General features: G+C 31.4%; 2 protein-coding genes across 4 annotated transcripts; one reads left to right on the forward strand and one right to left on the reverse strand.

Moving 5' to 3' along the window:
• The first annotated feature begins 4150 nt into the window (after positions 1 to 4150).
• LOC108198675 (protein YABBY 4) lies at positions 4151 to 5910 on the forward strand. Its single transcript, XM_017366454.2, has 7 exons — positions 4151 to 4429; positions 4595 to 4756; positions 4877 to 5003; positions 5135 to 5183; positions 5282 to 5357; positions 5453 to 5536; positions 5653 to 5910. The coding sequence occupies exons 1-7, from the start codon at positions 4313 to 4315 to the stop codon at positions 5722 to 5724; spliced, it is 687 nt and encodes a 228-aa protein (XP_017221943.1). The 5' UTR covers positions 4151 to 4312; the 3' UTR covers positions 5725 to 5910.
• Positions 5911 to 9067: 3157 nt separating this feature from the next.
• Positions 9068 to 13953, reverse strand: LOC108197493 (probable trehalose-phosphate phosphatase F). 3 transcript variants are annotated; one of them, XM_017365127.2, is made up of 13 exons: positions 13817 to 13953; positions 11862 to 11987; positions 11286 to 11767; positions 11016 to 11156; positions 10857 to 10928; positions 10595 to 10726; positions 10430 to 10486; positions 10223 to 10324; positions 10031 to 10108; positions 9850 to 9919; positions 9672 to 9742; positions 9474 to 9566; positions 9068 to 9344 (listed from the first exon to the last, which is right to left on the reverse strand). In XM_017365127.2, the coding sequence occupies exons 3-13, from the start codon at positions 11577 to 11579 to the stop codon at positions 9291 to 9293; spliced, it is 1164 nt and encodes a 387-aa protein (XP_017220616.1). In that variant the 5' UTR covers positions 11580 to 11767; positions 11862 to 11987; positions 13817 to 13953; the 3' UTR covers positions 9068 to 9290. The 3 variants fall into 3 exon arrangements, with proteins under 3 accessions (XP_017220616.1, XP_017220615.1, XP_063938483.1); XM_017365126.2 differs by lacking the exons at positions 11862 to 11987; positions 13817 to 13953 and having other exon boundaries at positions 9672 to 9745; positions 11286 to 11724; XM_064082413.1 differs by lacking the exons at positions 10223 to 10324; positions 11862 to 11987; positions 13817 to 13953 and having other exon boundaries at positions 9672 to 9745; positions 11286 to 11724.
• Between the last annotated feature and the right edge of the window lie 10699 nt (positions 13954 to 24652).

Consider the following 24652-nt stretch of genomic DNA (forward strand, 5'->3'; position numbering starts at 1 on the left):
GAAAACTCTGGAACGAAGCCCTAGAAATGTGTGGAAAAATGGACAGAAATCTAGCAAAATCAACGTTCGAGTATAAGCCAAAAAGAAAGAGAATACAAAACATGTATCAAAGGACGACACAGGTGGTAAAGTGCATAGCTAGCTAGTCTATCTATGCTGGCCCTATACGTATCTGTGTGTGTGTAAGAAAGAAAGAGAATGAGTGGTCAAATCATTAAAGGTATCATCGTAATTATTTCTTTATTATGTGGTAGGAGACTAGAATGTCACTTCATTTATGAAAGAATTCTTTAGTCGCATATGAGGAGATCAAATTATCAAGTACAAAAGACAGAACATCAGAATTAATATTAACCGATAAACAAAATTGTTATTTCCCCAACAAAAAAAAGTGACTTAACACTTAAAACAAAAAAGTGAATTATAAGTGGTGAACTTGATTATAAGTTATTAAAAATATTTGAATAATTTTATTTATAAATTTTATTAATAAATGAAGTTTATTACATATTAAAAACTTAAATATTTTATAATAAAATATAAATCACTAAAAAACCCAAAAAACGCTAGCATTTCTAGTTTCGAGTTTTTGGCTTAAAAAATCTAACGTCAAATACTATGTAAAAAGTAAAAACAGTTTAAAGTGTTAAAAGAAACTTGTAAATACTTGTTTTAAACTAAGTCAAACACCCACAAAGTTCACGTCTCGGATAGATGTTAGTTAGGCTAAAATAATTCTCGGAATGAACAAAAATGAGAATCAATTTTAGGTTGACAAAAGATTAAGTTGAATTGCTAGTATATGCGAATTTATTTATTTAGCTAGAAAATAAAATGTGAAAAAAGAAAAGAACCCTAAGGAGACGGAAAAGGGAGGGTGATGGAGATTAAAAGAGATGGGCATATTGTCCGGGGGGATAAAAGAGAGAGGTGGAGTTCAGAGAGTTAGGTTTAGGTTATGTGATGGTGTTTGTAAAGGTAACTTTAGAATGCGCATGTATTGAAATAGATGGAGGTACATGTATGACAAGTCGCTGGCTCGCCCTGTAAACTATGAAAACAACAGGTGAATGGGCTAAAGATATACGACTATATCACCCCATGCAAACGTCCCTTTCTCGCCACTCTCCCCCACATCCGCCGCTTGTATTTATCTCTCTATCTCTCTCTCGCTCTCTCTGTCTCTCTCTCACACACACAATATTGGGAAGGGGAATCATGGTCACTTCTTTTGTAACACCATGCGTATGTTAGACACGACTCAGAACTCCTTTGTAAATAGCCCACAGATGAAGAACAGACTGTACAGATATATATATATATATCTATGGATACAAGGAGACAAACAGTACGAACATTTTACTGCTAGCAAGTGAATACTGTGCCAACCATTATGTGCGCTTAATAATACTCCATCAAGTGCTCCCTCAAGGAAAAAGTAAAATAAATATGGTGTATGGATGGATTTTAAGCTCCCCTTCTCGGCTTATAAGTGATTAATAGCTTGTTTGTATCATAAGTTATTAGTCAATTTCCAATTCATAAGTCGGAATCCTAGAAATCTAAATTTTTAGCATGTTTTTAAAAACTTATATTTATTTTCAAAATTTGATTTTACAAAATGTAAAGAACCATTTTAACAGATAATTTATAATGTATTATTATTATATTAATAATTTTTATGTCTGACAATTTGTAAATTTTATAAAAATTATTCAAACACTAGAAGGTACTTTATATTTACAAACAACCTCTCACTGTTTAAGCACTTCTTTTAAATTAAGTCAAACGGGACAAAGATAAATTAATGCCGGGTCAAGTCAATAATAATTTGAGCCGGAACTTGACTAGTGTCTTTCTTCGTATTATAGAATTGTATGTCACCTCGCAAAAACTGCTAAATTTTCATTTTTATGGACCTTTTATTCATGAGTAGGATTGTAGGACCTTCCTATGCTCTAAGATCAACCTATGCATCCAATTAATATTTGTACTATGCAGTTTGATGTGTTTGTAGCAACTGCTGGGAGGTTCTACGTTACCCTTCCATAACGATCAATAATTTGAGTCGGATAGCTTTACTTTATTTGCCAAAGGAGACAAATCCGTACAACAGCGATTAGTATTTTAACTGGAGTCTTGGTTTTGTTAACCCGATTAACTCGGTTCAGCTCCATTTGTACTTGTTATGGAGTTCTTGAGGTTCGAGTTCAGATCTATTTTCAAAATCGAAATTGACTACCTTCTGGTTTTTATTATATTTATTTATACTTTCTATATATTACGATTTACGATCATCTATACCGTTAATATTATTTTTAAAGCCAAACTGGTCTGCAAAGAAACTAGTCCAAGGCCAATTTTTATTTTATGTTTTTAACGACATAAATCCTTTATTTCAATGTCACAAATAATTGTCTTATATATAACATGTATCTCGAATATAAATATATACATACGTAATGTGTATCATCAAATATACTCTTAAAATTTTGATGATCACATTGTTAGCAAACTTATAGCATAAAACTAATACATGTTAGCGAGCTATCAAAGTGATATGATACATGTGCTAACAAATTACAGGATTTTAATATAATATGTCAGTGCCAGCAAGCTTACAAGAAAATTCACAGACTATCAGCAAGCTCACAGCGTACTGACAGAATGGCAAACAGATAAGGATCAAAGTCTAAAATCATAGAGATTTGTAATTAGGAAACGAATTGTAGGGATCTTAATATTTATATATGACTTATATAAATATTAGAGCTCAGTTTTTAAACAAAAACGATTTCCTAAAAGATAGGAGAGTTTATGTCAATTCATTCTTATCCATTTAAACTCCTATTTGATTTCTAAAAGGTTGTTTTTATATAAACGTTTTACTGAGACTTTTCACAACGTTCTTTATGCTTTTACTCAGTAAAATATACGTTGTTCAAATGTTCATCTTTTAAGCAAATAAAACGTGAGATTTGTTAAATTAAGAACGTTGAAGATTTGTTGAATTATGACCGTTTGGAATGATGGTATGAATACTTGAGTGTGGTTGCCGTTTTTATTAACAAGAACACACTTCAAGCTTTCTGAAAATACAACTCGTTCATTGCTAAATCTTCTTTGAGCTCTAGTACTTATATTTGATTATATATCTATATTGAGTTCATAGTTTCGGTTGTATTACAATCTTACATTGTATTGTTCAAAGTGTAAAATTTTGTTGTTGTGTATCCAGCTTGTGAAACAAGGGAACAAGGGGACTAGTTAGCTAGAAGAGTATACTTGGAAAGTATAGGTCTTGAAGAGGTTTTGATTCGTGGTTCAGGGGTTTCAGCAAGCTGATAACAAAAACAAGGGTTGAAGGGAGTTATATTATTGAATCTTGTAATTGTTAACATTCTTGATTAATAATATAATCTCTTACCAGTTGGTAGGGGACCAAGACGTAAACCAATAGGGTTAGGGGTCGAACCTGGCTAAAATTCTTGGTGTGCTAACTTACTGATTATTTTTGTTTTGCATTGTATCTGCATGGTTAGCTAGCTGACAATTTACTCTGAAATTAACAGCAAGCTGTCTGTGACAGATTAACAATTCGGTAACAATCAAAAATCGGTTAAATTAGCCATAACACCTATTCACCCCCCCTCTAGGTGTATAATTTCAAGGAAAAATAACATTCAAAAATAATATATAAAAAAATATATCTTCTACTTCTCAAATTATATATAAAATATAAAAATGATTATTATTTTGGAATGGAACAAATATACCATTCAACTCTAGTTATATTTATTTTCTAGTTTGATCATGGACGAACGTAAAATGGGAAAACATTCAAAATCTACTAGCTAGGTTCCAAACAAATCTATTTGAAGGAGGAATGCATATTGACATGACCATGCAGAAATGTACACATACATAAAATACGAACACTATTAAATTATGCCTCCATGACCGACTTATTAACCGGTGCTACAAGTGAGAAAAGGAATTGGCCCCTCTTGACTTTCAATCATATCTACCACTACTATGTTACTATGCACCAAATAGACTATTCCACTTTCCCTTCTCAATTTTGACTAGTTTTCAATTCCTTCCCTTGCTATCTAGTCCTTTTTTTAATATTTTATATTCTTCCTTTTTCAGATATAGTAGTATAAATCAAGAGCTAGCAGATCCAAGGTGGTGGTTAATCTGTCAAGCCATCAATCAATCCATCCATCAATCACATCAACACCTCATATCAAATCATAGGCCTCTGCAAAAAAAAGAGAAAACTTCAAAAGGGTCAAGATAAACAAAGACCATGTCCTCCTCCTCCTTCTCCTCTGGTTCCTCCTTGTTATCTCCTGACCATCTCCCTCCTCCACCCTCCGAGAAGCTCTGCTATGTCCATTGCAATATCTGCGACACTGTCCTAGCTGTATACACAATATTTTGTTTCTTTAGTTTCATTAAATCCTTACATATATTGCTAGCTAGCTTACCAGTTATTTAATTAGGGTTTTTAACTGTTCATGCTTTGTTGTAGGGAATAAATTTAAGAAGCTTATGACCACTTAATTAAACATTTCCATGTGATTTTCAGGTGAGTGTTCCTTGCTCAAGTTTGTTCAAGACAGTGACAGTGCGATGCGGCCACTGCACTAACCTACTGCCAGTAAACATGCGGGCGCTGCTTCTGCCTTCTGCTAATCAACTTCACTTGGGCCATCACTCATTTTTTCCTCCAGGCCATCACAACCTTCTGGTACACATCATCAATTTTTTAAGTTGCTTTATTAAAAACCGATGATTAATCGTGCTAAAACGTGTTCTCCGTAGAAACCATCCCTATATATCAATATTTGATGTGTATATCTATGTGCAGGAAGAGATGCCAAATTCGAGCCCAAACTATCTGATGAACCAAGCTAATTTGAATATCGGTGACTTCTCTCTATCAGCTAGAGCTTCTGGTTTCGATGAAATTCATAGGCCTCCAGTAATTAACAGACGTGAGTAACTGCCTTTTAATTTTGTGATCTAATTTATTTGCTAACCTACAAACTCCTACCGATGATTACATGGTCAAAGCATCCATTAAAAAATATTAGTCGAAATGATGATATTAAATGTGTATATGCAGCTCCAGAGAAGAGGCAGCGAGTCCCCTCTGCCTACAACCGATTTATAAAGTGAGTTCTGATCCGACCATCTTTCTTGTATATGTTCATATATTCAGATAGATTTTTTATATATTTTTGTGATGATGTGCGTGCGTGTCAATATGCAGGGATGAAATTCAAAGGATCAAGGCAGCAAATCCAGATATCAGCCACAGAGAAGCATTTAGTGCTGCAGCTAAGAATGTGAGTGTGCCCTTATTTTCATTCTAATAAATGAACATTAGGGTTTTATCTTTTAGTACAATTATTAGGCCAAGTAATCCACTTTTCTTCTTCAGTGGGCACATTTTCCTCACATCCATTTTGGTCTCATGACTGGTGATTCAAATAATGCCAAGAAGAACACTACTGTGTGCCAACAGGTCTATACATATATGATTAATACTGCACAAATTACATACTAGCCAATTAAGGCAAACTTCTAATTACATTTTTGAAACCTTTAATTTTTTTAATTTTTTTTTTTGAGTGTTTGTAGGACAATGCTGAAGATATCCTCATGAAAGATGGCTATTTCCCTTCAGCTAACATTGGTGTCTCTCCATACTGAGTGGAAGAATGCTGCTAATTCGGTTTTTGTATAAGCTAGCTAGCTGCACTCCTTTAACCCCCTTCTCCTTTCCTACTGCAAACAATGTTTCAATATATCAAGTGCGAGTATAAGAGTGCTAAGAACTTCAATATCTATGTACTGATCAGTCGAATTTCTAATGAAGGATGGAGCTATATTTCAAAACACTGTTTTATCACTGTTTTTCCATAAGATGATAATGGCAGAAGAACTGAAACAACAATGAAATTGGCCAGTAATGTTCACTTCAATTTCAGCCCGTGTCGTAAAAGGGGATTAAACGGTCATTAAGCACTCATATCTCTGATAATGATTGTTTAGTAGTAATTTACAAATAAAATGACATAGCAAAAGGGAAAATACATAATGTGTTCTCTGTAATATTCAAAATCAGATACATGTATACATAACAAGTAAGGTTGCAAAACTTTGACGAATAAAGTAAAGAATTGAGATTTTGTCGTCGGAGTCTGTGTTTTTAAAACGAATTGTTTAGAGAACAATTTGATGCACAAGAAGCGTGATGTTTCAAACTCATATACAAGTATGTTGAACAACATAAATGATCGGTGATTTTAATACATTAATGGATAAAATCTTAAAATCGAAAGTTCTAAAATATTGTTTTGTAGTAATTGTTGGGGAAAGAAGATGTGGTTATATACGTATATTTTCACATCATATACGTGATTAGGGAAGAATCAATAAATTAAAAAGTTCAAAATACTTGTCGATTGTTAGATTAGATGAAGATGAAAGGCTCATATTTTTAAACTCCAAAGACTTCAGTAAATGTATGCTCCATGAAACTTGATTTTATACACACACATTAGAAACTTAATTTCAAATAAATGTTATATAGGTGGGAATGATAAAAAAATATTTGGAAAAGATTTTATATCAAAATTAGTTTAATTTTGGAAATAGTATGTTATTAATTATGCATGAGTAATCTAGTTCCATACATTCTCGAATAATTTACAAAATTTTAGTTTAAATAAAACATATATCCAATATAAATATAAAGTATAATTTGGTCCCCTGCAATTAACTAAAGTTTATTTTAAGTCGCACAAAATAAATTTATTTCATTTCACGGTCCTATAAGACTGTGATCACCCTGCGATCACCCTGCTCCTAGGTTTCAGGTCAAATAGGTACGAATAACAATATGATTGGATTTGACTCAAATTTATAATTACTCGTTCAGATTCGGTAAAAATTCGAACTAAAAATATATAAGTTTGTCCAGATTTGACTCGAGTTCGAATATCAATATTCATATATGTTTCGTCTCGTCTTGAATGGATACTACATTAATTAACTATATATATATTCGTATTCGAATTCGTAGAAGATAATTAAAAATATAAATACTCGAATAATTATTTACTATAACTAAAATGAAATCATTTGCATGTGGTGTATTATATTGATATAATTATTGTTTATATGATGTATATATTATACATTAATAATATACATAAACAAATCTGATTCGAGTATCTTTATTAAATATGTATAGTCAAGTACTCTTAATTTAGTCAAACTATTCTAGATAAATATATCTGAGTACCAGAATGGTAGAATCCGACTTGGTATTCGTTTTAATCATAAAACCGGAATCGAATTCACTCATTTTTTTATAAAAATACGAATCATCTTTAATGAGTTGAATCCGAATTCGAATCCGAGATTCGGATTCGTTTTCAGCCCTCCTGCTCATGCATGTTAAAAGTAACCCTACCTTGAAATTTAAATAAATGAGATTAGCAATTTCTTAAGAGGTTGGTTTTTTTACCTGATTGAATATCAATACATGTTGTATGCAATACTCATTTAAAAAATGAAATATCCCAATAAAATATTATGATCCCAGTTACATGTATAATATCATATATAACTGTTTTGTATATCCTTCTTTCTGAGCGAAGTATCCATATTCCATTTCCAATTCAGGTTAACCCAGGTAATAAAAATCATCATAACGTCGAAAAATGTAATTATCAATAATAAGGTAACCCGACCTCAGCATATATAGGCCAGGATGCTGAGATATTGAACTTAGGCCACACCACCTATAGCAAGATAGTAAGATACACCTTTTGATATTATAATTGCAATAGAATTAGTTGATTCGTGTATTTTACGTTTATCCCTTCTAAATATTTCTCGCTAGTGTGAGGCAGTGGGTACTTGTTCTTGTGACTTCATAAATATCTGCATTGTTATATTCAACTCACACTTGCTGTCATTTATTTATAATTTAGTTTCATTTTTGTTCAATTTAGTTTCATTTCGTTCAATTTCTCATGCTTAGCATGTATACCTAGGTTTTTACGGAAAAAATTATGTTTGATTTTTCGGTGTGCATGGGAAAGGTCCTGATAGGATGTAATCCGGATCAATAGAATCCGCGTACCTTACTTCAGTACTACCCCCGAAGCCTGCCAGTCGCGGACTGGTGAATACCGACCTGGACCTGGTTTGGAGCCCAAGTATAGGGAAGACGCCAGTCATCCGGAGACCCGAACAAGGCCAAACCGACACAACACTGTACGAGGCACAGACTGACATGATAAGGACCACACACAACGGTCAACTAATAAGCAATAGAGACGAGCAAGGGAACATTCCAAAAGATTATTCTCGCGCTGACACCTGGACACGTGTAGGGGATCCAACCCCTACACGTGTAGGACCAGGATCCAAGGTACGTCCCCTTAAACCCTAATCTTTGGCCTATAAATAGCACACAGAAGAAGGATTTAGGGATTACATTCTTCTTCACACTTATATTTTACACACACCTGAGCACTCAGCAAACACATAAACACGAAACCACCCAGCCACCACAAACAGCCACCATACACCACCCTTCCACACACATAGATACCTCACTTTCTAGTCGTATCTCTTTCAAAGCCTACTCTTATTCTCCCGCCGGAAGCGCCCGCCGGCCCAAACCCCCCTCCAGCGTTGTTTTGTGGATGCCCTTCCAGCAGCGACACCTCACAACAACCACCAACAACCACCCACGGCGGAGGAGGAAGGTCCAGACCGGGAGGCCCAAACCCCCCTCCGGCGTTGTTTTGTAGGTGCCCTTCCAGCAGCGACACCTCACAACAACCATCCACGGCGGAGGAGGAAGGTCCAGACCGGGATTCGGGATTTGGCGTTATCAGTTCCCATCTCCCATGATCTGCACATTTACATTACCCCAAGGATCTATCAGGTGATATTTTTGGCAACTAGCTTCTGTTCCGGGGATCCTCTTTCGAAGAGCAATAGAAAGGCTTATAATTTAATTCTGAAAAAGAAATAAAAGACTTAAAGCAGATTCATCTATAGAAACTAGAAAGTACAACTTATCTTCCAAATTCATCTGATAGATTAAAACAATCCAAGCAGTTCACAAGGAAAGTTTCAAAGACTTTACTGCTTTATTATAGAACTAACAAAATAAGCACATCTATTATTCTGCAACTATCCTAACATTATCTCGTAGCCAACTTTCCTTCCATTGCATCAACACGACAACACACCTACAACATACTCTTCTCCTTCCACCGCACAAGGGACTTGAGGAATTTCTTCACCTATATATTATAGAGTACACCCTTTAATCAGCCAATATGTTTCGCAAACAAAGCAAAGCTGAAAGTTACTTGGAAGATAACGAGATAATAAGAACATCCAAAGTATAAAAAAAAAAAAACATTGCTTACCTCCTCAGTATCCTTGAGCGAGAAGAAGGCGTTGCTCTCTTTTGGAACAGAAGAGACAAGAATGCCATAACCCCTGTTACCTTGTCTTAATACCTAGTCCAGGAGCCATCAATAAGTTACAATCCCGCTCATCATTATGTACAAGAAAAAATATAATACACAAACGGAAAATTTCTCTTCAAATAAGCTGTCATATACCTTGAATGCATCTTCATCCGTCCTGTCATCTCCAATGTATATAGGAAGCACTTCTTCACTGTTACCGAGATCTGCTAGATTAATTATCATGTTCATCAGATATAATCCCAAATAGAAGTAACACCAAAAAGGGGAACTTGATCGCACAACAATTGGAATGGGACTAAATATAACTTACTCATTGATTCAAGCAAAAACTCAACAGCTTTCCCTTTATTCCAGTCAATCACAGGGCGAACTTCTAATACCTATGGGGATTACACAAATCCCAGCACATATAAGCTTAAATGGAAATAAGATTAAACAGACAAAAAGTGAAAATGGAAACATTATTATAAATCCATTTACTAAGTAATTACCTTCCGCCCGTGAGTTAATCGTAACCGAGGGTAATCTTTTAATACATCATGCACACGCTGTGCAACTGTCGCCCAACTCTGTATATCATAGGGTAAAAGACAACGAGAACTACTTTAGGACAAGTAAACAGGTGAACTAGAATAGGTGCTAACAAATAAACATGTAATTATGAGTAGTTGAGCACTCTTCACCTTCTCATCTACGTTACGATAGTGTACAGATGCACAAAATTTGTGATTCTCAACTAATGCACCAGTTATGTCACTAGTAATTTTGACAAGGGTTCTAAAAACCTGAAGGTTAAAAGACAAAAACAGGTTTTACCACACTGTTATACTTATGAATGGAATTACTTTCTAAAAATATGCTACAGGATTGCTTGATGTATAGTAGCTCACCTCATCAATCATGGGCAAAAACTCTCTAGCAGGCTGGAAGAGATTAACCTCCTTGTCCTGCAGGCATTAACCAGGATAACTAAGAGACCATGTTGTATATTTAACAAATGTAAGACTCAAAATTATACTGCATTATATGCGAAATACTTGGCATAAATCTCAAACCTGCTGGTCAGAGAATTTTTCCATATTTGGATGGTCGATGGATGCTGTAAGTATGTCTCTAACAGGGAATTTAATGTCCAAACCATGACTACCAGCGTAGTAGAGTTCTGTTAGTCCTACCAACTCAGAGACCTGGAATTTCAGCTCAGTAATTAGATACTTTGCACAACGAATATAATCAATGTGCGCAACAGTGCAGTACAGAGACTAAATACTCAAAGATTTAGAGCCTTAATAGGACCTAAAAAAATATTTCAACTACCATGTCACGCCTTCTTCCGCTTATAATTGCTGTTGGAAAATGCTTTGCAACATTCTTAACAGCACAACGCATCTGGCAGAGGAAAAGGTTGACATCATTATGCATATACCACTGGTTATAATATTATGTGGAATGCGAGGAAAATAATTCACTACTTACATCAGCAGACATGAAAGCACGATCAGGGTCATCTACTATAGGAGAGAGTGTACCATCATAATCTAGAAACATAACTATCTTCTTATCTCTGGCATAGTCTACAATTTTCTCAAAAGAGAAAAGGGCAGACGGGAACTTCAGCTGGAAGTTGGAATGAATGAAGAGATCAGAATACAGTATATAAAACGAAGCCTGGAAAAAATGTGCATGAGAAATTGCACGATATAATCTACATATTTAGAGAAGTAGCATAAAAGGGTAGCAGCAAACCTTCCATGAGTGGTAGGCACACTCGCCATCATCTGAAGAAACCCCAGCAAAGGGATCTTTTAGTATCTTCTTGCGAGGAGGTGACGATGACTTCATAGCTTCAAGCCAACCATTGGAACCAACATCATCAAGCTTTGCCGGTTTCTTTCTTGGTATAGTCAGTATGGTCGAAGGAAATGATGTTCCCGTCTGCGAATAAGGCATCAGACTAGAATGCATGCCTAGTCTGGACTTGCTTATAGGAGCTGAAGGATCGGCAAGGACAGGGGATGCTTTGGTTGTTTTCAAATCCATAGAATGAAGAAAACTTCCAAGGATAACTATAATAAGCTGTTAATATTTGACGGCGTCTTTTTTGGAAGATATATGAAGAACTGAGAAAACCTCTAACCAACCCTCTTGTCAATGAAAAACCACCTCTTCAATGTTTTTTTGTCACTGCTACTTGGAGAGAAGTCCATCAAGTATGTAATACCAACCCTCTGATAATACAATGTACATATTAGTAAAAATTGTTCTTGTTAGCATATAAGAAGCCCCTAAACAGTGAAAAATAAAAAAAATAATTAAAAAGACCTCATCTCCAGAGTTATATTGCATCTATACAAAGCAATAAAGCATTATTTGTTGAAACTCCCAATTGTCCTGGTCAATGTATCCTTTGTAACCAGCAAAAGAAACTAACTGCACGCTTTGCTTATTCTGGAAATATAAAAGGGAAGAAACCATGAAGTTGAACAGATATTTTTAATATTAAAATTCTGGTGGTGTTATAAAATAATTTTGCTATCTTCAAGAATATTATATACACTGACAAGTAACTAAACCAAATGAAGACCGGAACATACAAAAAGATACGAGTTACAATTGATTTGTTCCCGAATTCTTTTATCTATCAGTCCACAGAACTTCGTTGACTAAGTGTACAGAACATGCAATTTAATGAAATCCTCAGTTTCCACATCAAGGTATGCAAAGTAATAAGTAATCACCAACATATCAGGAACAAAGTTCTGGCACAGAAACCAAATGTATTTCGAAACTGTTACATAATACTCTTTATTCAATGTATGACTTCAAAGATATGATTCCTTTTATTCCACACTCATCCAGGGTACTGTATAGATATGAAATAAAAGTAGGTATTTACACAACCCAGATTCTCATGCACATAAATTACAGCTTACTTCTAATCGACTACCAACTCATAGAGCCAAGCAAAGATATTTTACATCTTTTTTCTTCTGCTTTTTTTGACAGAAATTTACATTTAATTCTAGTTTATGGGGAAAAATTAATTGATTTAGTAAATCAATTTTTACATATCCTTCTTATGGAAGTTCAAGGAGATGCATTTACAAAATTGCTCTACAAATTTGGCGATAACTTTAGGTTCATAACTTGTTCACTTTTGTTTTAACGAGTACCAAACAACAAGGCACCAAACATCTTAGCCTCGATTAGATATAATCCCAAATCAGAAACCCAACAGAGCAGATCCGGAAGAAAGGATTCTGTAACATTATACTAGATTTACTACTAACACACTTTTAAGCAAATTATGGAACTGGAGAGGACATTTATCCCTTTCAGCTAAATAAGTACAGTTTCAGCTTAGAAAATCTAGCACAAATTTGGGCAAGTTGTCCTCATAAACAAAATAAACTCTGTAACTAATTATATCTCTGGAAAACCATAGCCATCCACTTTTGGTTAAAAAACGATAAAATTCAGCTATAGAATCCAAAATTTAATGCATCAAGTACAATAGAGCATCTAGGAGATCAACTTAAACACCATAAATAGATGCTTTAAGGAAGGCGCAACTTTCGCAACACAGAATCCTATGGTCCTTACTATCCTCTCTTGGTAAAGCCAAATACAAAATTTACCAAGACAGCCTATTAAAATTTCAACATCTTCTATATATTTTACAGCAACCGACAAAATAGTATATTCTTAATCAACAATATTCAGTCATAATCCAATATCAAATATAATATAAATTCATATAACAACAGTACTCACATGGGGTACCAACTAGAAATCATAAAATAAACAGTATTCAATTGGGAAAAAGACCACTCACTATCAATTATCATATGTATAACTCACTACAGAGAGGCAAAGTCAAGCAGAAACAAAATAGTGATAGACAAAAAGTTCACAACTTTGCATGTCTAAAGTACAGATCTTTTACAGAACTACAGAAAAGAAAGGACATAATTAAACAATACAGAATCTTGATCTCAACAAAAAAATGAGAATCTATGAATCAAAAAGTACCAAACTAATTAGCAAATTAATTTAATTAATTCAAGAATCTATATGATAACAACATTAAAAGATAGATTTTTACTGTGCAATCAACAAAAATCTACCCTTCTATCAGATACAATCCATAAAAACACATAGTTATTCAAATCATCATAAGCCATAAGATCCCAGCTCAAGAAATGAACCATAAGATTAAACTTACATGTATAGAATTCTAGAGAAGGAAAAATAATATATTATGAAAAACTTGTTACCTTAAAAAACTACGGCAGGCAAATGAGGGAAGGGAGAGAAAAAGCCCTGGAGAGAGAGAGTAAATGAGAGAGGAAGAAGGAAAGAAGGGAAAAAAGAGGAAGGAAAATAGGAGGGTATTTATAGAGTTTGATGAGTACCAAAAAGACGTGCCTAACAAGGTAACTACCCACCTATTTTTCCTCCCTTGTTGTTAGCCGGGAAACAAACAACCCCTTGTAAAATAGTACTCAGTCCGTTTCTTTTTTGCTGTTAGTGATTTTGTTGAATTCATATTTAGAGTATTTCAATACGATAAAATTTTTATATAATATGCTAATACGAAATTGAAGTAATTAACGATTAAAATTGTGTGTTGACAAACATGAAAAACACAAAAATAAAAAGTATTAAGAGACGAAGGGAATAGTAGTATATTACTTTAAAGCATCTTTATTCTTTAACCATACAAATAATCCCTTAGCTAAGATAAAATACTTAGCATAATAAAAATAAAAAGTATAACTAACTGCATCAAAAAACACACTCCAACCATACTCACTTGTTGTCTATAATTTTATGTATGAACGTAAATTCTATTTTAACAATCTAAATATGTGGTTTGACAAAACTTACATAATATCTTACAGATTCAATTTATCCAACTATTAATGTTTTATATATCTTTATATATAGTTGATGTGAACCATTTGATTGTGATAAATTAAACATCAATTTTCTTATTTATCTTTTAACTAATAAATATTTTAGTATAATATCATATGTAATATGATTGAATAAAAGCTCAAAATTATAAAGAAAATAAGTGAAATATAGACAATATTTATAAATTTTCTTTTTATACAGTTCTTATATTTTGACGTCCTTTTTAAGATATATTTCATCACTTTTAAAATATCAGAAACAAATATCCAAACAACTTTTACATACAAAAATAAATATATTTATACAAAGAAATTAAAATTCCCAATATGTAGATATATTATAACTTAGATTAGTAAAATTATAAAATATATACTTATTGAGAGAGTTAAGTTCCTTGGAATCCTAATTTCAGCATAGCCTTGAAGTGCTTATTCTTCAAAATTGGATAAAATATGATCTAGTAGTTTCAAATTTGATTTTTTTTTTCTACACTATTTTCTACACTATCCTTAAACATTCGATAAGCTAAAGATTATATTTTACAACATAATCAACATGCATAACAATTTTATAAATCACAGGACGTTTGATGTAGAAATCACAATTTTTTTTTAACACAAATCACTACTTTTCAAAGTGAAAATCACCATTTTCCAAAGCGAATATCACCAATTTGTACAGTAGAAATCATTGATTTTTATAATTATATCGAAGCTTTAACAATTTTAAAATTCATGACAGAGTTCTAGTCATTCAAAAAATTGAGAAAGAGGTTGTCGGAATAAGATCAGGAGAGAGGAAAAGGAAATGACAAAAGTATGATGGTGGAAAAATGACGATAATGTGATGGCGAAGAGACGAAGGGGCTGAACTTATGAGGATTGTGGTGAAATAAGGGACTTTGACATGGATGGGTATGGATGGCGAGTGTGGTAGCAGTGGTCAGGTTGGGGGAAGAGAGATATGAAGATGAAGTTAGTAAGGATGACAAAATATCCGATTCAAAACTGAAATTTTGGATTTACCGAATCCGATATTTTGGATATGGATTTAATTTTCAAACTCGAAATTTTTTGAATTTGAATTTTGATATTAGAGTATACCGATCCGAAATCCGCTCAAAATTTGATTAGAACCCGAAACCCAAAAAAACCCACATATATAATATTATATATACACACACACAATTTTATATATTGCATATTATATATATATATATATATATATATATATATATATATATATATATATATTATTGTATAACTTTTGGGACATATATTTATCTTTAACCTAAAAATTGACTAATAATTAAATTCAATAAAATTAAATTATAGCATAATTCAAAAAGGTAATGTTGTGAATAAGATATTTTTTAATGAGAAATATTATTAGTTGGATTGATTAATTAAATATTAATCATACATATATAAACCAAACTGATATGTGACATAATGATTGAAGTTAAAATATCAAAATTCTATCTCTTCCTAGTGCTCCATAATTGAGTGCTTGGAATGTTTATAATGATAGATATTTTCAGATTTTGGGTTCGGGTTTCCAATCCAAAAAAATTCGGGTTTCGGTATAGTTGATATATGTATTTAATTTATATTCTAGTGATTTTTGTTAAAATATGATCATATATATTGTGCAATAAGAAAGAATAGACATTTCCAAATATTTTTTCATAGAAAGATACATATATAAAGACTTTTTTTTAAGCAGTTAACCATGAGAATTTGTAACATACTAAACCAACGTTGGCGAAGAAAGGTACGTGCTAACTACTAGTCTACTACAAACACGACTCAAAACTGGAACACATGTTTGGTTGGTTGGTGTACCAAGCAAAAGCTTTAGAAAATTGTCTGTACCTAGTTTTGTACAGTACACTCGGCGAAATCCAAATACTGGTCTTTTGACTGGCCGAATGTTACATGGTTACTGAAATATTTAACTCTAATGTTTGATACCAAGGACTGTAAATAAATTAAGCGTTTGTCAAGCCTGAGTTCTCAAGTTTAAATAAAAAAACAAATGCGAGAGAATAAATACAATTCAAGTTTAGACGCGTAATCTGCTTGGTAAAATTTTCTTTTTGGTATTTGTTGGCAGTGAATCTCCATATTAAATCAATTTTTTATATTACTTAACATATATTTTAAGATGTATAAAGAATATAAGTTTATAACTTATTTCAAAATATTATTATAATTATTTAAACATTTAATTTCACTCAAAAAAACTTAAAATAACTTATAAAATTATATTTTATAGGAAATCTCAAATGCGTGGAGAGCCCATACCCAACAAAGGTAAATAACTCAGGTCACGGAGAGATTAAACTTCATTGGTTTTTTATATATGAAGTTTAACTTTTGTCACATATGTTAACGTGTTTTGACACTATATTCAGAAAAAATGTTTTCAGAATTTTAATTTTGAGTAAGAAATAATAGATATTATAATTCAGAAAAAAATAAAAATTATAATTTTAAACATCCGGTTGGGCAAAACGTGAAAGCGTCATGGATGGGATTATGGGAAGTGTAAAGTTCAATTGCCACAAACACATAGACACACATGGTACCTGGTAATCACTTCTCCAAAACTGATTGATTGATTGAGATTTGAGAAGGAAAGGTGAGTGAGTTGGAGCCACTTGTAATCCACGACTTGAGACGTTGTCGTGATGGTTAAGGACGACCAAGTGCATGGGTCCATTTAAGTGTACTTACTTTCCAAAACAATGAGTTGAATGATGATTAAGTGTTGTTTAATTAGAGTACATTAAGCTGAATTATTTGGTTGAAGAAAAGAGAGGTTGATGTGAACGTGTCAACAACTTAAGATGTGGACTAACTCAAGTGCATGTGAGCCCTTGAAACAAAGACACCAGGCGCACCGCCAAGAATGTCGTGGATGCTGACTCGGGAGTGACATGAACACAGTTGAGTCGCCAAATAATGCACAAGTATAGATATCGTAAAATTATATGCATATATATATATATATATTAAAATTGTATAAAAATCATAATCGTATAATTTGGAAATGGGAAATCAGAACTGTAATTAAATTATCGATGGAGGGTTTATGGAAATTTTTGAATAAATCGAAAATCTTTTTGGTCAAATTAAAATTTAATCGATAACTTTTTTTCATAGTGGGATTTTAGAATTTTTTAAACACGGATGAAATTGCATTTTTTTGAATAAAAAATAATATCACTAGTTATATCGAAAGGATTTATCAAATATACTACTTTAAAAAAAATTGTAATATTAATATCTTTTTAATATATTTGTAAGAATACTAACTTTTAGAAAATATTTACAAAAACACACGCCGCAACTAGGTGCAATCATATACAATTCAGTTAATTAATCCCGGTCACAACCATGATTGCATCTGATTGCAAGTATAATTGCGTGTAATTGCATTCAGTTGCATACATTATTTTTTTTTACAGATATTTCAAAAGTTTGGTATTTTTTTTAAACATTTGAAAAAATGTTTTGTAAAGAAAAAAAATTTTGGAGTTGAATATATACTAAAAACCCCTTATATTAATCAATTATCATGTCTACCGATGAGGTGTACTTGTTAAACAAAGGGGCTGTTTGGGTGAATTTAAAATAAGTGTTTGTCATTTAAAATAAAAAACTGAAGTAAAAGTTAGAACCAAGATTAAAGTGTTTAGGAAAGAAATGAAGCTGCAAAACAGAAGTTAACATTCTCAACTTCAATATTTTTTGACTTTTTACACAAATGGTATATATACGTGCTTCTAACCAAAAAATCTAGAAGTCGGATTTTAAGTCACAGCCAAACACCCAAAAATATTTAGCCGTCTTCTTCACAGCGATGATCGTGTATTATTATATTGGTTTTGCGGCATTTGCCCACACGAAATTGATTTTTTTTTTGACTAATATGACTTATAGCCTTACAAAGTGAGTATCTGTTCGAAGATATTCTCGGGGTGAGCCAGAGTCGAACCCATGACCTGGGACGACAGAGGATAAACCCTTAACCACTGGGCTATCCGATCGTGCTCACACGAAATTTATTAATATATTAGTCCCCCTTGCTTAATCACTGAAACCTTATTAGTTGATCACTAAGACAGCAAATCTAGAAGCCAGATACAAATATTATATTATTATACATACTGTAACAAATCAACCAAACTCACCCCATGGCCTGTCCAGATCTGTTTGCCGTTAGTTTTTGCAGATAGCAACAACAATTTGTTATCAAAAAAAATGTAAAATTGTTTAGTAAATCTAAAATCAGCTCTTTCGAACAACATATTTTAACTGAAAAACTGTTTTTAGGAAAAATTTGATTTTCAGCTTTTGCAGGCTGTTACAGATATCACTATCAAACCTGGTAAAAATATTTTTTTATATTATAATTCAAAATAAGCACGTATCAAAAAATTTACCAAACTGATATCTGAAACAGAACTTTTTTACAAGCATTTTTATAGACAACACAGCAATTTGCCCAACTACGTAGATACCGGCTTAAACAGTTAAATTTATCAAAAGTTTGTTAAGAAATACGGTTTAAAACTGCTGATGTACTTCTAAAGCAGAAATCAAACAATTATTTAAAATAGTTTTGATTTCAGAATATCATATTAAAAAGTAATATATTGATAAAATTTAAAATGAAATTTGTGATATTTCTAGTGAAAAATGTAAAATTAAATAACTCGAGTAGAAGAGAGGAACAAATTAAGACTTATTAGTAATCAAACTGTTTAGAAAAAAGTGAATTTGTGAATAAAAAAAATTGATACTCTTAACTTTTCATAAATGCTTCTAATTATGAAGAAAACCACAAACTCCTTGTTTTAGTAAACAAAGAGCCACGATGTCACTCAGTTTAAAGAGCCACAAAATGCAACTCAGTTCTATTGTTTTGCGGCCGGGAAGTATAAGGGGTTTTATAAAAATACCATGATCAAATAATGAGAGTCATTTATGTTGCAAAGATACTTAGGAGGTATATTTAATCAGGATATTAATGAATTAATAATAATCTATTAATTTTGATGGATCATATGTAAGGTATAATTGTACTTTGATATTATACGATGGAAGTATAGTAAATTCTAGATAAAATATTATAAAATTATTGTAGAATTTTTAGAATTTAAGCACCATTATTTAAAAACTAGTCAATTATGGATAGACTTCTAAAAACATAAACTATAATAAATAATCTTACAAAATCAATATATTAAAAAAGTTCAAGAAAAAATTCATCATTAGTTTTTGAATACAACATGACTTTTAAAATAATTTCATATTCTTAGATATAATTTTAAATTTTATTGAATATCATTTGATTTTTAAAATTATGAATTAAATACTTCAACATTTAATAAATTAAGAAAAGTTTGAACTAAATAGATATGAATTTTAAATATTTCTAATGAAATATATCACCTTTTTGTTTTTGACAATGCGACAATGCAGATTTATATGCCTTACAAATTGATATTTGTTATAATACTTTTTGGATGAGTTAGAGTCGAATCCGGATCTCCGGAACAATAGAAGATAATCCCAGCACTTGTAATATCCAATGGTGCTTTTGCTTATGATAGTTGAGTGACAACACAACAAACAAAAACATAATCAACAAAATTTCATGATTTGGAGACTTACCATCAATTCGAATAAACATACATTTTATCGTTTTGATGATAAAAAGTTGACAATAAATATTACAGGAACTGCGAAAGGTGGCATTAATAAAAGTTATAGTAAGAAATAGCTGAGAATGTGAGTGCGAGTGTAGTCTGTGGGACTGTGCCTGTGGTGGTATTAAGGGCCTGTTTGTTAACCGGAATCAACTTCTCTTTCTGGCTTTGCTTTCGGCTTCCATTTGTCTTAACCCGTTTGTGTAAATAAGTAGTTTTTCTCTCACAATTTTTATTTTTTTTCCAAATACTTTATTAATTTATTTACTTCTCAAATCTAATCCACTTCTTTACTTTAAATAAAGAATCACTTTTTTTAAGTTTACCAAAAGCTCCTAAAATTTCTCTAACTTATAATTTGAAAACAACCTCTCTGTCCTATATTTTTTGCCAAAGGTTCTTCTATGTATCATGCATGTATGGATACATATTTGTTTATATCCCATGTGTTAATTAATTATATTGTCACCATTATTGTGCTAAATATGTAGAAATAAACCTGGTGCAAAAGTTAATACAATGATTATTGATGAAATAAAATTTTGGTAGAACTATACATTATTCGGCAAACATATATTATGTCCTATATATAAAAGATCTGCACTTGATTTTTATTTTGACTGATAATGCACCTGTCACCTTGCGTGAAAAAAAAAATGATTAAAATTAAGGGTTCTTGATTGCTTTCGATTCTTTCATGAAACATGCTTGCTTGCCTCTCAATAATTAAGTTGTATAATAGTGATTTAGGATGGAGACATATGGTTTGGCTAGCTGCCTAATTAGAACCAACTAAGATTAGTCTTGAAATAGTGTTCCCGTTCTTAAAAAGTTGGGATTTCACTGTTACATGTTCAACCAAACTCTCCCCCGTGATACTCAGATCAACAACTTATAAAAGCTTGACGGATACAAAGAGAAAAATCATAGGTTGCTCTTAATTTTTGCTTTACTTAACTCGTTTGTGTAAATAAGCATTTTTAATAAGTTGAGAATTCTAAAGAGCCGTTTGGTGAGTTTAAAATAAGTATTTCTTGCTTAAAATAAAAAAAAGTGGAGTAGAAGTTAGAACAAATTAAGACTTATAAGTGATTAAAGTGTTAAGGAAATAAGTAGAAGTCCTGAAACAAAAGCTAGCATTCCTAGCTTTTTATAAGTGGTTCTTGACTTTTTACACAAACGGTACGAATAAGTGTTTGTAACTTATAAACCTAAAAGCCGGGTTTTTAAGCTGCACACAAACACCCACTAATTTTTCTCTCAGAGTTTCTACTTTTTTTCTAAACAATTTATTAACTTATATACTTTTTAATTCTAATTATTTTTTTACTTATCATATCTTTTAGAATTGCCAAACGGCCTCTAAATCAATTGCATGCACTTATTAATATTCATTTCCAAGCAAAAACTGCATATCTACATTCTAAAAGTATGCGGATATGATCATGGTACATCTTATTCTCCGGAGACTATATTTTAATGATGATATATTATTACTTTTATGTTAATTCTTGGTTTAATTTTGTGTAAGCGAGATGCGCGAAATCTTAAAGTCTTAAAGCTTGTATAATTGGAGGTTTACATTTGTGCTTTCTAGTCCAGACGAGATACATAGTGGCACCTAGAATCCTAGATTACTGAATTAGCAATCAATTATGTAGCTGTCCAGTTATTTATATAAAAATAAATCGCCAACATGTTTCCAACGTTGTAATTTCACAAAAATGTTCCATGTGAGGTGAGGCCAGTGTAACAACCACATGTGTAGTTGCAATATAATGATATCGAATTTACATATGTGGAACAAACATTTTGACAATTAACAAAACAAACAGCTAGCTCTTTCTCTTCCATTTTGCTCCTTATTTTCTAGGCTAAGTGCCCTTTTAATCTTGAATTTGAGAGAGTGTATGATGCGGTTTCGCTATTTTAATCCGGCCTATTCAACTCTCCAAATATATGTTCCTATTAACCCCATGCATGGGTCATGTTCAAGATAGCACCATTAGATATAGATTTCTTACCTTATTTGTAGTATTAGTTAGTGTTCTGCAACAGAACTTCAAAAGCAAAAAATGTCAATATCCATGTATTATATTTTAAAATTATTTTTGAACACACACACAACGATGAAAAAACATGAAAAAAACATGTATATTAAATCTATTTAAAATTTAGGGTTCTGCAGCAGAAACTTAGTGGTTCTATGGTTCTATTTTAAGCATTAGTTTTTTCTTGAGCGCGACCCTAACCCCCATACGAGGATTAAATCAAAAAAAGTATACGATGGAGGGTAATTTGACGATTACTATAAAAGATAAAGTTTGCTCGTTATTTTAAATCTCTAAAGATAATTTGCTAGTTCCTTTTAACCTTTAAAGAATACATTAGATGTGTATTTTAACTCTTTTAACCCTCAATATTTAATGTTCTTTTAACCCTTACCAGTATGACATGTCATGTTTGTCCATCTGTTCTGTTATATACCATTTTTGGTATGAGAATTAATCGTAATATATTGAATACTTGGAGAATTAAATCAACCGAGTTAAAATATTGATGATGTATCGATACACAAACAACTCTTTGAGTGTTAAAAAGACATTACTCAATTTTCGATTAAGAAAGAGTTAAATGCAAAGTGTGTACCTAAAGTATGCATGTTGTGCACTTTGTGTATCTCAACTATCGATTGAACAAATTGTGTACCTTAAATATACAAATATGTGCGATGTGTGTATTACCGTTAGTTTTTACTCACGTCCGTTAACTTTCTTTGCTTTCACTTCTCATCTCTTTATTCAGTACTCTGAGACACAACCTCGCCCCACAGTGTCAATGAACACATCGGCTGGTTACAAAAAAATTTACCCTCAAAATAAATCAATTGGCCTCCATAAATTTTAAGGTTTTATATCAAAATTTTATTTTATTTTACATTTCTTTAATGATGACAAATAATATTAATTAATTAATTAATTTTAATTAATTCACATACTTTAAAATAATCAAAACTGAAAAATAATTTTTATAATTCTTTTACACTTTAGTTATTATATACTATTCTTAAATTAAATTTATATAAATCTCCAATCAACTCAAAAAAAAAAGAGTTATATTTCTCATTCTTCTTTACTATCTCGTATTGTTTAAGTAGAAATCTAACAAACATAAAATTTGTAAATAATAATTTATGAGAATCTTGAAAATAATTTGCATATATACACAAAAAATTGATATTTATAAATTATGTTGAAAATCTAAATTATAGAAATAATTAATTTGTTGAACCGCAAAAATATATTTTTTCTATATTTATTGAACCGCAAAAAATATTTTACATCATCTATTATCATATTAAAATGATATATTTCATTATAACAATTTGAAAGATATATACTCCGATCTAAACTAATATCCACTTACACTTTTTACACATGACTTGAAGTGTAAAGAAGATACTTCTACATATTATAAAGGGAGTAATAAAATATTATTTTATAAAATATAGTCGGTCTAATCGAAATAAAAGTCATACAAAATCTTAAAAAAATTTAATTTTTTTTATTAATTTATTAAAAAATTATTTATAAATTTTAATAAGTCTTTTATTGTAATTAAAACATATTTAAACACCTAACAAAAAAATATATTTAAACATTTTCATTAAGATAATCTCTTAAATTCAATTTTTGTTTAGTATTTTGATGGACTTAACCATTAAATAATTGTTCAATATTGGGAAAAAATAATATTTAGAACACTCACTGAAAATGTATTAATTCAAGCTCATTTGTTAAAATCTATTTTAATTAATAAATAATATTATTCAACTATAGTTTTATATTCACAATAGAATTATAAATTAAAATATATGATAAATAATAAATATTATTAGTTTAAAACCGGTGTTATACTTTATAATTTAGTTTAATATAATTGATAATATATTTTAGAAAAAGTTTAAATTTGGATATATAAAATTTGAAGGATCGTGTTAAAAAAATTTTTAACAATAAATTCAATAATTAATTAATTAAAAATCAAAAATTAGCTCGTGACAATAACCCTGAGTTAAACTTCTCTTCCAAAACGCATTTTTTTTTCCTTTAATTATTTTATTATTTCTTTCTTACATTTAGAGTGAAAGATATGTGCGCTCTAAGTGGGGCAAAGAAAAGAAAAACAAAGCAACGTACACAGGGAGACAATGTAAGCAAGCAGTTAACAGATGTCCGTTAACTAAAATTAACGGAGTACACGAATTGCTCACATTTAAATACTTGAAGTACACAATGTGTTCAATTAAAAGTTCAGGTACACAAAATGCACATGATGCATACTTTAAGTACACATTATGCATTTAACTCATTAAGAAAAGGCTAATTAACTTATTGAATACGAGTATTAAGTCCAACTACCAAAATATGATGCCGAAGGTTCAGCAAAACCCATGTAAACAACATTATGGGCT

Source organism: Daucus carota, chromosome 8 (genome assembly GCF_001625215.2).
Source record: "Daucus carota subsp. sativus chromosome 8, DH1 v3.0, whole genome shotgun sequence".
Lineage (NCBI taxonomy): Eukaryota > Viridiplantae > Streptophyta > Magnoliopsida > Apiales > Apiaceae > Daucus > Daucus carota.

Excerpts from the sequence above, each read along its gene's own strand:
- LOC108197493 (XM_017365126.2), bottom strand. The coding sequence starts at position 11,579 with ATGGATTTGAAAACAACCAAAGCATCCCCTGTCCTTGCCGATCCTTCA. Across the intron at positions 10,727-10,856 it reads GCGGAAGAAGGCGTGACATG|GTCTCTGAGTTGGTAGGACT; the intron begins GTAGTTGAAATA and ends CTGAAATTCCAG. Across the intron at positions 10,109-10,222 it reads ATCGTAACGTAGATGAGAAG|AGTTGGGCGACAGTTGCACA; the intron begins GTGAAGAGTGCT and ends TATGATATACAG.
- LOC108198675 (XM_017366454.2), top strand. The coding sequence starts at position 4,313 with ATGTCCTCCTCCTCCTTCTCCTCTGGTTCCTCCTTGTTATCTCCTGAC. Across the intron at positions 4,430-4,594 it reads TCTGCGACACTGTCCTAGCT|GTGAGTGTTCCTTGCTCAAG; the intron begins GTATACACAATA and ends TGTGATTTTCAG. Across the intron at positions 5,004-5,134 it reads GCCTCCAGTAATTAACAGAC|CTCCAGAGAAGAGGCAGCGA; the intron begins GTGAGTAACTGC and ends GTGTATATGCAG.